This window comes from Platalea leucorodia (assembly GCF_965183815.1).
Source record: "Platalea leucorodia genome assembly, chromosome: 1".
Taxonomy (NCBI): Eukaryota; Metazoa; Chordata; class Aves; order Pelecaniformes; family Threskiornithidae; genus Platalea; species Platalea leucorodia.
The window spans coordinates 91,306,225-91,318,807 of record NC_138823.1 but is presented as its reverse complement, the minus strand read 5'-3'; the positions used below and the strand labels follow the sequence as shown (position 1 = coordinate 91,318,807).

Sequence of the window (12,583 nt, the reverse complement as noted above, 5' to 3'; positions counted from 1 at the left end):
TGTTCCCATCTCATTCACAACTACAGGTGTAATTTTCCAGAAGCAGACAGTCAAATAGCTCTGTAGATTACCGATAGACAGGGTGAATATTCTCAGTGAAATTTGGACATAACCGTATTAATTAATTGTGTAGAGGTGTAAACAATACTAGGGCCTCCTATCTCAAACCATCACTATATGTCCTTCCTTTTCTCATCGACATGTTACCATCCTATTATTAGAAGATTATTCCATGTCCATATATATCAATAAGCATGTGCACTGCTATACAGGAGTTGTGATGGTTTCTTTAATGACATTAAATTTCAATTTTTATTTTTTTTTAAACTGTTTTCCTACTGTTCACAATTTTCACTATATTTTTCCAGTCTGGTTACATACACCTATTCAGAGAAAGATTATTTTTTGAAAGAATGATGTGAATAATAATAATAATAATAAAAAAATTGCATTCTATATGTTAATTGTAGTATGTTTATATTTACTTTTTAGAATTAAGAACCCCCTTTTTTTTTTGCTAATTGTCTCACAACATAAAACACTCAGTTGAGAACACATAAAAAGTAAGGATAAATTATTAATCTTTTCTCTTTTTGGGGCTGTATCCTCACAAGTATTTGTATGAAACTTAGCACTGTTAAACTCAGATCTTAAGTGGATGATCCAGAAATTTTACTTGACAACCCATCTTCTTTACTGATTAGCATACAAGTTGTAGGAAAAATACAAGAGGACTACTTATAGATACAACTGGTTGAAATTCAATATTTAATATTGAATTAAATATTTAATTCTTCTGGCAATATTCCAGTTTTGTGTTGAATATATATATCGGGTGTTGATGCTACTGGGCATTTTGTTCACCCAGTAACAGTCAGAATGTAATAAGAACCTTCCAAACATTTGAAGAATTTTTTCCTATGAAATGCAAGCCAATAGAGACATAAAACTGATCATCTTAAGAAAAACACATCAAAGCACAGCTACGTTTGGAAATATCTAAGATAACACCTTATTACTGAGAGCTTCTCCAAGACTGTATTCAATAGCACAGTATGATTATGTATACTTATACAAATATATATACCCAGGAGATGACAAACAATGAGTATATTGTATATCATGCACAAATCAACTGAGTATGATTTAAGGAAAAGATTACGTTTAAAATTTTACTACCTCCAGATCCTTGAGTTTAACTGAAAGGGTGTCCATCAGAATCCAGGAAAGTGTATAAATACCTATAACTGACAGTATTTTTCTTCCTTTACAGAATTCAAGCATTCCATCTCCTTCCCCCAAATTTTGGGAAAATCCTCCTCAAAGTGTTGTGTTTTCAAACCATGCCTTATGTATGAAAATGCTAACTAACATATTTAACTCTTAGAATACTTACATGTATGAAGTGAACTACATGCACAGGAAATATCATTTAAGTTCACTTGAGTTTATGAAAAGATCAGAATATGGAAAGCAGGCAGGAAAAAACAAAACAAAACAAAAAAAAACACAAGAAAACTTTACCTGATCATGATTTTCATCTGAAAATGTTATTGATGTAAGCTTGTAACTATTCTTCAATAAAAATTCATTAACTAGGAAGTTTAGAGCTCTTTTCTCAAGAGGTCTGATTGGCTCCTGGAAAAAAAGAAAACAATGCACTACATCTTTGGTTCATCTTCCTTCCAACTACAGAAGCATATCTGTCTTAAAGTCCATGCAAAGCTCAGCTATCACCAGCCACCTACCTGAATTTCAGGACTTGATTTATAATTTTTTCGTTCCTGCAAAGGAACTTCATTTTCTGGGGAGGAAAAAAAAGTAACTAAATTTTACTCTTTCACACAAGATAAGCTCAGCTACTTCTACATTGTTCAAAGTAGAGACTTAAGAAAAGGTTTATGTACACCACCTGCAGCCTGAGTCAGGTTGGCTCGGAGGGCCTGTATGGTCTCCTTGGCTTTCCGTAGTTCAAACTCCAGGACTGGACAGGGATTTGGATTAAACACACACAGGCATCCAACCAAGGCAAGGGAAACAAAAATAAAATATAAAAAGCAAGGATGGGTGTGAAAAAAAATATACAGTTTGTATTAAACAGAAAGCATGCAATCTTTATGGAACTTATGAACACATGCAGCAGAGTTGGTCTGAAAGCAAACTGGTGAACATTTTCCATAGTTTCATTGGCCTTCAGTTAGCTAAATCCAAATTTCAAGCTGTCTGACAAGGACTCGCTGTAGGGTTTTGGAGTCTTTTTTTTTTTTTTTTTCTTGCTTCTAACTTTGCATATTACTGGGAACCACTTGTTATTTCTTCCCCACTCTTAAAATCACCTGATACTGTCAAGTATTTTGATTTCTTGGGGCAAGAGGAGTATGCAGGCAATCAGAGGACAGATGAAGCAAATACATGCTGGCAGCAGAGGAAGCTGTCTCCATGTAGCAAAGCTTAAACCATGAAGTGAATGTACTGTCCCATTGAGACTACAGATTTTTTTTTTTTTTTTTGAAAATAAAATTATACACTGAAATTTTACTAGTTTATATGGCAGAATTTGAACATACTTTATTTTACTACTAAGAATAATCTCATTTTAAATATCTATTTAAAAATAGTGGAGTTTTAGGAATACTCTGGAGTTGATTAAGATTTTTAATTTAGTTGTATACATTTAAGAAATGCACAAGATCAAAAAAAGCAAAATATGCAGCTCTCCTATAGCACTTACAGAGAAGCTTGAAACAGAAGTATCTTTGCTCCATTATTCTTAAAAGTTTCCAGTGATTCTAGACTATACAACACTTTCAATGATCTAGAGTCGGCTTTAGAGATTCAAAAATATGTAATTTTAGCTGCTATTATCACCTGCTCCACCTCCCTGGTCACTGTTATGTGTTTCTCATGTTCCAATGTTTCCTCCAAAAAGGGCCAGCAGTGCTTTGTTTGCACTGGAATTTCATGTGGTTTGATACTGAGGTCATATGTATACTGTGGCTTCAAATTTTAAAATCCTGTACCTTTGCAAAACATACAGTAAATGCTTTTTTTATAGGCATTTCCAGTTAGTGCACCTAAAGGAACCTATTGAAGAATTACCCGATAATAATAATAATAATAATAATCAGATTAATCTAATCACACTTAAGTATACAGTTACCAGAAAGAAGAATTCTTGGTACTTAACTAGATGAGCACAGAACAGCTATCATACTAAAGTGCTGAACTATTCGAAATAGATTATCTAACCTTTACTTTATTCCCATGCAAAACTAAAAATGTTGTAGCTGCTTTTAATAAGAAAATATTAATGAGATCTTTGATCATTGCCTGGAAACAATTTAACATGGCATTTTGAAATATTTTCACACAGGACAATGCATGGCAGAAACACTGCATTGGCTCTTGCTTGTAAGAAATGCTACTGAAGACTACAAATAAAACAGTTTCCTCTTTTCAATATCTGTTTCTAAGCGTCTTTTGATAACTAGCATGCATGGAAAAAAAGATTCACTCAGTTTGCATTTATCCATAAAAACTGAAGGAGTAACTACAGTACACCACATTTGCTACATGAAAGTAACTTGTTTGATGCACAGAATTTTACTGCAGCAATACAAAAGCGCAACTGAGGATACAATGAGTAAAATATGTAAAAATCTCTCTAGTATTCAGCAATGCTGATCTGCAAATACTTCTGTGCAACAAAGTTAAAAAATGCTCTTGTAGTAAAGCATCTAATAATTTTAGCACTTCCTTGCATTTGAGTTACTAATTCACAGTTACGATTCTAAGTTGTAAGCTACTAATTTGTTATTTTTTGAAAATTGTGAAGAATTCAAATTAAGTAATTCTTCTGATGGAAATGACTATGTGTTAACATTTTATTCTTGTAAAATATTTTCAAAGACCAGAACAGTTGCAGATCAGGAGTGCCCTGCACTAGAATGATATAAATAATAAAAAAAAAGTTAGAAAAACAACACAAACGAGAAAAACTCAGGAATCCCATTAAGGAAAATAGGAATAAGACATGTCTGAAGGCATAGAAAGCCAAAAAACTCATGTCAGACAAACCCATGTCAGACGGCAAGAATTAATTTTTAGTGAACTGTCATGATGCTGAAAATTCTTAGTAGCCATTAGGACTTTACCCATTCAACCCTAGAAGTAGATTACTCTGCTGCATGTTTCTCTGTATACAGTGGAAGATTCTGGACATAGTGTATTTGAGAAGCTGTCACTTCGCAGCATGTCACAACAGCCACGTAATTCTACTACAACACAGCATTGTTACAGTTGTACCTCATCCCCTAGTCTTACTAATGCCACCATTGTAATTGCCACCATACAAACCTTGATGCATCTAAGTCACAAACGTAGCTTTTATTTGAAGAAGTTTGTAGGTTTTTTTTGTATAAACATAAATATTTTTAAACAGCTACAACATAATTTCAATCAAATCTTAAATTATTATGAAAGCTCTTTATTTTAGAAGCTATACTGAAATGCAATCTTCTGCCCAAAATATATAGTGATTTTTAACTCAACTTGTGTGCTAATGAAATCAACACTGGAAATCCCTATTTGTTGATGGTAGGACATACTCTAAAATTAAAAAAGCAACCTCTAACCCCTTTCTTTGTAACCATTATCAAGTACTGACCTCTAAAATAAATTATCTGATCTCCCCCTGGCTCCTTCTGTTGTAAAGCTTATGTACCTTGGAGAAGTTAAGCCTTCAAAAGCACTGATAAAGCCAGCTAAAGTTTAACTTCATGCTTGACTGAACTGATACCTTGTATAACTCATTAGTACTTGGTGAAAGGAGCTGACACTCCTTAAGAACGATGCACAGAAGAGTTTTGCTGCAGACAGCCTAGGAAAGGAAAGAACCAAACTGATTCTCCTCTACATCAGGAAAGCAGAGAACCAAAATTTAGAGCTCTGAGGTTGGTTAATCTTCCTACACGGAAAGGGCATTTCTGAACAATCTGTTTTGCCTTAGGGGAGAAAACGGTTCCGAATTTAAGTGGCTCTCTTGCTTTTTCTTTATAAAAAGAAATCACTTCAGCTACCATTCTGAAAAAAAATTACTTAGACTTAAGTAAGAGCTGAATCTTTCAAGCAAGCAACTAAGCATTAGACCAAGATTTTCAGATTAGTGATTTTTAAATGTTTCATTTTCATGCAGCTAATCTAATACACCTTAAAAGAGAAGTGCGTATCAGCAGTGGGTAGCTTGTCTGCTCAGCTTCGAAATTCAAAAATGAAGCTTTCGCAAGGATGTTATTCTATTCACCCACATTTGTTAATGACTTTGTAAGTCATTGAACCATAGATTGAGAAGTTAGCTATAAAGAAAAAAACTGTGATTTGGGGTATTGAACAAGTTGAGATCTACATGAACACCAGTCTTGTTGGGCCAAGGCCAAAAAGTTGAAGGAATAAACAGTACTTCTAAAAATTTTCAGTACTTGCTTTTGTATAAGCAGTATTTTTTCCAATTACACTAGAATCTTACATTTTACATATGAATTATCTTGTCAGACTTTTGCATATTTCAGTATGAAGTACTTCAGACAACAGTAGAAAGGTAGTTTTATGTTATGAAGCCACTATATGGAATTCTAGCATTTTCTTTTAAAAGTAGTTCTCCTCTGAAGTACCAAGGGCCCCTGTGCTTACCTAGCTTTCCCCAAATTTGGACATACTGTTATAAGTTTTGTTGTTGTTTGTTTCTTAACTGTCATTTCGAGTTCTTCCTCCTTGTAAAGTAAATGGAGAACTCCAGATGTCCTCAATTATGCCCTCTAGAACATGTATGACATCCCATTACATTTGATGGATTTGTGCATGCGTTTTGAGTCAATCAATCAGAAGAAATTTAAATTCTCTATAATTAGCAATGAAGCCACTATCACAATATACTTCAAGACCTGAGATTTCGTAATTCCCACTTCCCTGATACAAGTCCTAAGAAGAAAAGAAGTGACCGTATTTACAGTCAGTGTGAAACACTTCAAGATTTAACACAAACAGACCTGAAACAGAAAGTTGTACTACAGCACGAGAGATGACTATCAAGCTACAAAAACGATGATCAACATGAGAGCTCATGAGCAAGCTAACAGAGAACTTGTTATCATTCTAATAGTGGGAAGCCAACACTTGACTCGTTAGCCTCATTAATGCTTTTAAGTTAATGAGACAGGGCCAGCTACAGAGAAGACCTGAACTACAGCAGACTCATCTTCAGGTTCAACCCTTGGAGACTATCGACCTGGAAGGAAATTAAGGAGGCATACAACTGCTTAACAGGACTTAAGACAGGAAATGGGAAGACAAAACCAGACCCACTTCCAGGATGAACAAATTGAACACACAATTTTAGCAAGTAAGTGTTGTATTACAGATCCTCTTGTGTTTTGTTTTTGTTTTCTTTGTTTGTTTTTAAGATTCTCCTCTGACTTGGATTGCACACAAGAAATAGTACTTATTAAAAAACATAAACAAAAGGCTCTATAAAAAACAGAAACTGCGAACCTAAGGTGAGATAAATGAAATCCTTAAAAATAATCAAGTGGTTTTTGAACTTGCCTCTTCCCTTCAAATCCTGACAGGGACAGTATTTTATTCTGCTAATCAGAGATACATAGTCTAGCCAGAAATCAATGCTAATGCAGGGAGATTTGAGAACACAAATGATTGAAATGGAGTTTGATTATAAGAATTAATTTTATTATCATTGAAAATACAGCATTCTGTTTTTAAAATTATCAGATTCTCAGAAAAGTAGATGTCAAAGTCAGGTTAGCAATACTAAATATTTTGAATTATGGAAAGTAGGAGTTTTTCATCACAAACATACTTGTGCACATGGTCAATTTAAGATGTGGCAGAAGACTCAGTTCCTTAGATTGAATGTCAAATGACCTATTTACACCAAATGCTGTGGCTATTCGACTTCAAGTTAGGCATACTCTTATTCCACAGGAATGGAACAGGTTTTCCATTCTCTGGTTATGAAAATTAGTATTTGGAGGAGGTTTACTAAGCCTAATAAATCCTTCAGTACTAACTTTATCTTAGCACCAGCTGTTTCGGCACTTAATACATGAATTTAGATTCAAGACTTATTAGTCTTAGAGAACAAGTTGTTTCTATCTAGTAAATTGCAAGCTCTAAGGATGCATATATTTTTTGAAACTCGTCATGGATTACAAATATATTACCCAATTTGTTACGCAGCTCTCTATATTTATGTTAAGATCAGGTCGATAAGGAAGAAAACTGATGTTTTCTAAACAGGAGTTAGTTTTGTCATGCTCATCCACATCCTGACTGGCTCTTGTGACTTGCATCTTTTCAGTCAAGCTGGTAATTATATTATAGAAGAAACTCACTTAGCTTCCTTTGATCAGATTTCCCAAGCAACAAGTTCACACCAACTCTTCAAAACGTTTGCTTCTAGGCCAAATTTTGATTCTAACGCCAGATGGAATGAATTGGGCTAACAGATTTGAAATACCGAAATCCATTTCAAACAAGAGTCCTTTTAGTTATTTCCAGGAATTTTTGGATTGGCAAAATAAAAAAACCATGGCACCTAAGTCTAACACCACCCATAATGGCAAAACAGAAATATGATGGCTTCGGATGGTATACATGCACATTTTTTGATTTGGTGCTTTCTAACATTGCCATGGTATAAAAGTATTTCTAACTGGATGTGTTATAACTTCAGTTTTAAAGTCCTTCTGACTCGGGACCAGTTAGTGACTGATGTGCATTTATTTCCTATCCTTCATTTGACATTTGACTAGGGAATTGATATGGAAATCATGAGTTCTGGCCAAACAGTAAAAAACAAAGATAACAGCATGAGAAAGGCATTTACAAAAAGAAACTATTCAAACCTCACTCTGAGAACTATCAAAAGAAAAATATGACTATCAGATCATGGCCTCAAGCTTTCACAACAGATTACAATTTTATCTCCTAAGCATCAAAGCTCTTTGCTGAGAAGAAAGAATATGAGAAGACATAAGCAGCATGGACTTCCCGTTATGTTTCAAAGCGCATTTGCAGCTAAGAACTACTTCAAAAGCAGAATTTGTAAGTCAGTTTGTTCAAAGAAGGAACTGGATATGAAAAGTTTTTGAAACCTCTACTGACATAATTTTTTTATGTGCAAATTAAACACTTATCAGTTTCCTGAAGATTATTGCTCAGGTAGATGGTTTTAAACAGAATTGAGGCAAAAGACTTCAAGCAATTATAATTGAACCAGAATTTAAATAGGATATTTTGGAAAACTCTGAGTCTTTACAAACATCCAGAAATAATATCTGGTCTTGCTTTGTTCAAGTTCCTACGTCACTTTTTAACAACTCTTCAAAAAACCTCTCTAAAGGAACACAGAAATGTAATGAAAATATCCTGCCATATAATTTGTCTATTACATATGACAGTGGTCAATTAATATACTGTAATCTTCAAAAACCTCTATCTATTTTAGGATGTATTTAATTATATTTAATTTTAGGATATATTCATTTCATACTGGAAGTAATCAATATTTTGTCATTAATGTTCCGCCAGATTAATGGTTCTACTGGATGTCAATTCTGACTGGTCTTTACTTTCTGTAAGCATCTGTAATCCAATTCAGTTATTAAAGACAGCTCCAAGCAACGATCAAACTAGCTCTCTCAGTAATACTATTGCCAAGAAATATTGACTAGAAACAGGAAAAATCTACCAAGATGATGAAAAAATTAAAATACATGGAATTTGCTTGTTTCTTCCTTGTATTCCAAGACACAATGCAGAAATACTTGGATTCCTTAAACACACTTTGTTCAGAAGATTAGCTGTGTATTTACAACTATTGCCCCCTTGAAACTGACTACATATATTGAAAAAGACAGTAATTAGATAGTAATAAGAACCTGGGAGTTTCCATATAAATCGAAGAACAGTAAGTTCCAGACCAGAGCACCAAAATACCTGAATTTGCTTCATGTTCATGAAGTTAATCCAGTCCTTTACCTCAGAAACACTGGCTGGGTAAGAAAAATTAGATTTTCCCAACACTTGTTTCTTCTCTCTGGGTCAATACTGATTGCCATTTCAGACTGACTGAGAGAGGAAATTTCAGAATCAAGATCCTTTATAGAACTACGTTTCACCAGACTTTGCCTAAGAACGTGACAGTGTTTCTGCTAGGATGAAGCCTGGTAGTTCAGAGCAGAGACAATAGTGTGGAACAGAGAAACAGCAGCTTGCATCATTTCAGGTTTCATAAAGCTAAACTATGTGAACAAAGGTCACAGCATGGACAACCTTCATGTGCTCATGATATTAAACAGTATGAACTGACAAGAAGTAAACAGAGTTCCAGAGTTCTGTAGCAGTTTCTAGAGAGCTTTTATGAGTTTCTCTATAGAAGCTGTGAATAACTTAATATCTGAACTTAGAAAAAAGCCTGGATTAGAGAAACATGGCTCACATGCAAAAGATGAGATAATAATTTCAAATACAAGAGAAAAGCAGTCTCTGCCTTTGGCGAGATAATCATAAATCCTGAAATTAAAAATACCACAGGCTCCTAAGTTCAGAGCAACTGCAAGAGGCAAAACTCCCTGTCACTTCTTCGAAACAATCTTATACAATCAAGAAATCAAATGTGAGAGAAGAAAAGCACTACAATTAAGACCTGTAGCGAAGAAGATTTATGGAACTGAGAAAATCCCAAATTTACTCTGGGTTTGGTAATGCTACCAAACGTGATCTACACGTAAACTGTATTTAAGAGATGACTTGCTATAGATCTTTACATCAGACAGCTATCACCCATGTAGTAGTCACAGACTCCTACATATAATATCTTAGCATGTATTTCGGCTAAACAGTAGTCAGTAGGCAACAGCAAGATAATGTTCTATTGTCAAAAAGTGGGCACAATTTTCAAGTATACTGCTTGCTTCTACCATGGTGACATCTGGAATCATACAGAAGTACACCTGCCTGAATATTTACAGTAATTATAGTAGAAGTGTCTGAAACATGATTATATCATTAAGTAACTAGCTAAATCACCACAGTGAAGTCTTGTCATCTTCAGGAACATTCATTTAAATATACTTATGCTAGAAACAACAAATCAAATGGTAAAGTTAACATTCTATGATTCCTAAATCACACAGAAAACTTACCTGCTACTCTTTCATCCGTTTCCCTATTGCCATCATCAGAGTATCTTGCAAAATCTAAGGAATCAAGAGTACTGATGCTTCCAGCGCGATCTTAAGGGGGGGGAGGGGAAAAAAAAAAAAAAGATATCAGAAAAACAATCCTGAAGAGTTGACTGGCTTTGACAGAGAAAGTCAAAACATCTTCTCATTTAAGAAACTATAAATCAAAGGTTAAGTAAGTGTCTTCAAGATTGAAATTTTACTGCATTTTGTAAAAGTCCGTCTCTCAGTAAAGAATGTCTGTAAATTCGGAAAAAAAAAAAAAACAAACCCAACATTACAGCAAGTTCAGTGAACACTGTAAGAAATTCACCCTTGCTCCCCCAAAAAGGCGGCATTTCTACCCTGTTCACAGCAGCTGAGGAGCAGTGCAGTGTAGCGCTTCCCCTTTTCCACGCGGGCCAGGGGCCTTTGCTTGGACTTGCAGGTGAGCACTCACAAGAAACCTAACTGTTCTGCAACAAGTTTCAAGCAGTTCTGTTCCCATTTTGCAGAAACCTGTAACTGCCCCAAATACACTACTTCCTTTTCCCTTTTTTAATATTTTAAGAGATGTTAACGTGACCAAATACTTTTCTACATATCTCCTGATCTAGCCATTAACTTCAGTACATACCCACTTAATACAACATTTACTAAGGAATGCATTACCTAGCAAAACTAAAGCAAAGCAAGTACAGTTCATGCTATTGCAGGTATAATATTCACACTCTAGAATTAAATTGTTAATTAAAAAAAAAAAAAAATTCAAGAACTTCAGTAACCAGCATAAAGTTTTGAGATTTTTCGGGGGGGGGGGGGGGGGGAGATATCAAACAAATCCAATTTAGATAATTTCAAGTCTGTTGAAGCACACATTCACCATTTTATTAGAAAAATGTGCAAAGAAATTACTTGGTGACAGAACTCAAAATAAATAGAACACGTTCCTAACACAATTGAACACGCAAAATTATATTAAGTAACTTAGTATCTTTCCCCTTCTTTTGAAATCAACTTCTATGGAGCACTTCAGAAATAATTTTAATTACTTTAGAGCTGTTGTCACATTAACAAAGAAAAAATTCCATAGGGCTGTCAAAAACCCTCATAACTGTCAGTGGAAATAGAAGCAATTTCATCACTTGTCAGTCAAATTCTGTCATGACTAACATCACAGAAAGTATTTAAATCCCCCCCTCAATTCTGCATTATGTGGGAAAAAAAAAAATCTATTAATGAGTTTCCTTTTTTGTACATTTGAGCCTAAGTTGTCCCTTAAGGTCTTGTGACACCCTCTCTACATACAGGCCAGCACTAGACTGAAATAAGAACACCTGTATTGAGACTGACTAGAGCATCTACACTCACCTGAAAAGCTATAGAGAATACTAAATTTGCCAACTCCAGCTGAGTTACACAGTACCAAAACTAAAGTGCCTGGCAACCTTAACTTGTCTGTTTTATGGACATAAAGTATATGACAGCATACTGTTTATATTTAACCACAATTTTTTCCTCATGACTATGCTTTGTCATCCAGGCAATGAAACAAACTGTTGCTGCTCAACAAGTCTCTATTCAGTATTTAGTTTTAAAACTCACTGTTCATTTGCAGGTTCTGGTCTTATCTATTGCATTTTTTCCAGACATTAATCCAATTTAATAATTCTCTCTAGGCTGTTCTATAGCACTTAGCAGCATAGTACAAACTCTTCTTTTTACAGCATCTTTGCAAAATGGACCATTGTGAAAACAAACCAGATTTTATATATGGGGAACCACATTTAGAGTGGTTAAGTTCAAAAGTAAACATAAACTTCGCACGCACATCACTGAAGTCTTCACAGCTGACTTTTCAAAACACCTAATACCTTGTTCAGTAAGTACTGCTCCAATTTATTTCACTGGGAGCTGCAAGATCATTTTTTGAAATCAAATTCAAGACTCAAGTTAAAGAAACAGACAACATTCAAACAGAGATCTCAACGAAAAGCTGATATTTAAGAAAAGTTACCCAGTCTCACACATAGCATCACTATGGCAAAAGCAGAAATACAACTCTGTTTCCTCCTGCAGTCTTGCCATGTTCACAGATCAATTTTCTATTTCTCATATGAAGCAGGTAAAAATCAGAGAAACAATGCTCAAATTTTCAGGTAAAGTCAACCACATCATAATTATTGAAGCATCCAAAGCCATAAGAAACAAATCTTTTTCATATGACTATTGGCACACTTTAGAGGCAAAGGCTCTCCCCCCACATATGATAAAACAAATCCAGCCATAAACCACAAACTTATTTGCCAAAACAGCCAGAAACTTCTTGAAAAAAACCAGTTGTC

At 34.6% G+C, this 12,583-nt stretch overlaps 1 protein-coding gene across 6 annotated transcripts in view; it reads right to left on the bottom strand.

Annotated features, from left to right (window-relative positions):
• RELCH (RAB11 binding and LisH domain, coiled-coil and HEAT repeat containing) overlaps positions 1-12,583 on the bottom strand; it is an 85,324-nt gene that overhangs the window by 57,081 nt on the left and 15,660 nt on the right. For 4 of the 6 annotated variants that reach the window (XM_082328485.1, XM_082328486.1, XM_082328488.1 and 1 more), the window contains exons 2-5: positions 10,221-10,310; positions 1,913-1,984; positions 1,749-1,825; positions 1,525-1,638 (exon numbers count right to left, since the gene is read on the bottom strand). In XM_082328485.1, the coding sequence (XP_082184611.1) occupies positions 1,525-1,638; positions 1,749-1,825; positions 1,913-1,984; positions 10,221-10,310 (353 nt within the window). The remainder of the gene's footprint in view (positions 1-1,524; positions 1,639-1,748; positions 1,826-1,912; positions 1,985-10,220; positions 10,311-12,583) is intronic. The other 2 variants (XM_082328487.1, XM_082328491.1) reach the window with 1 other exon arrangement.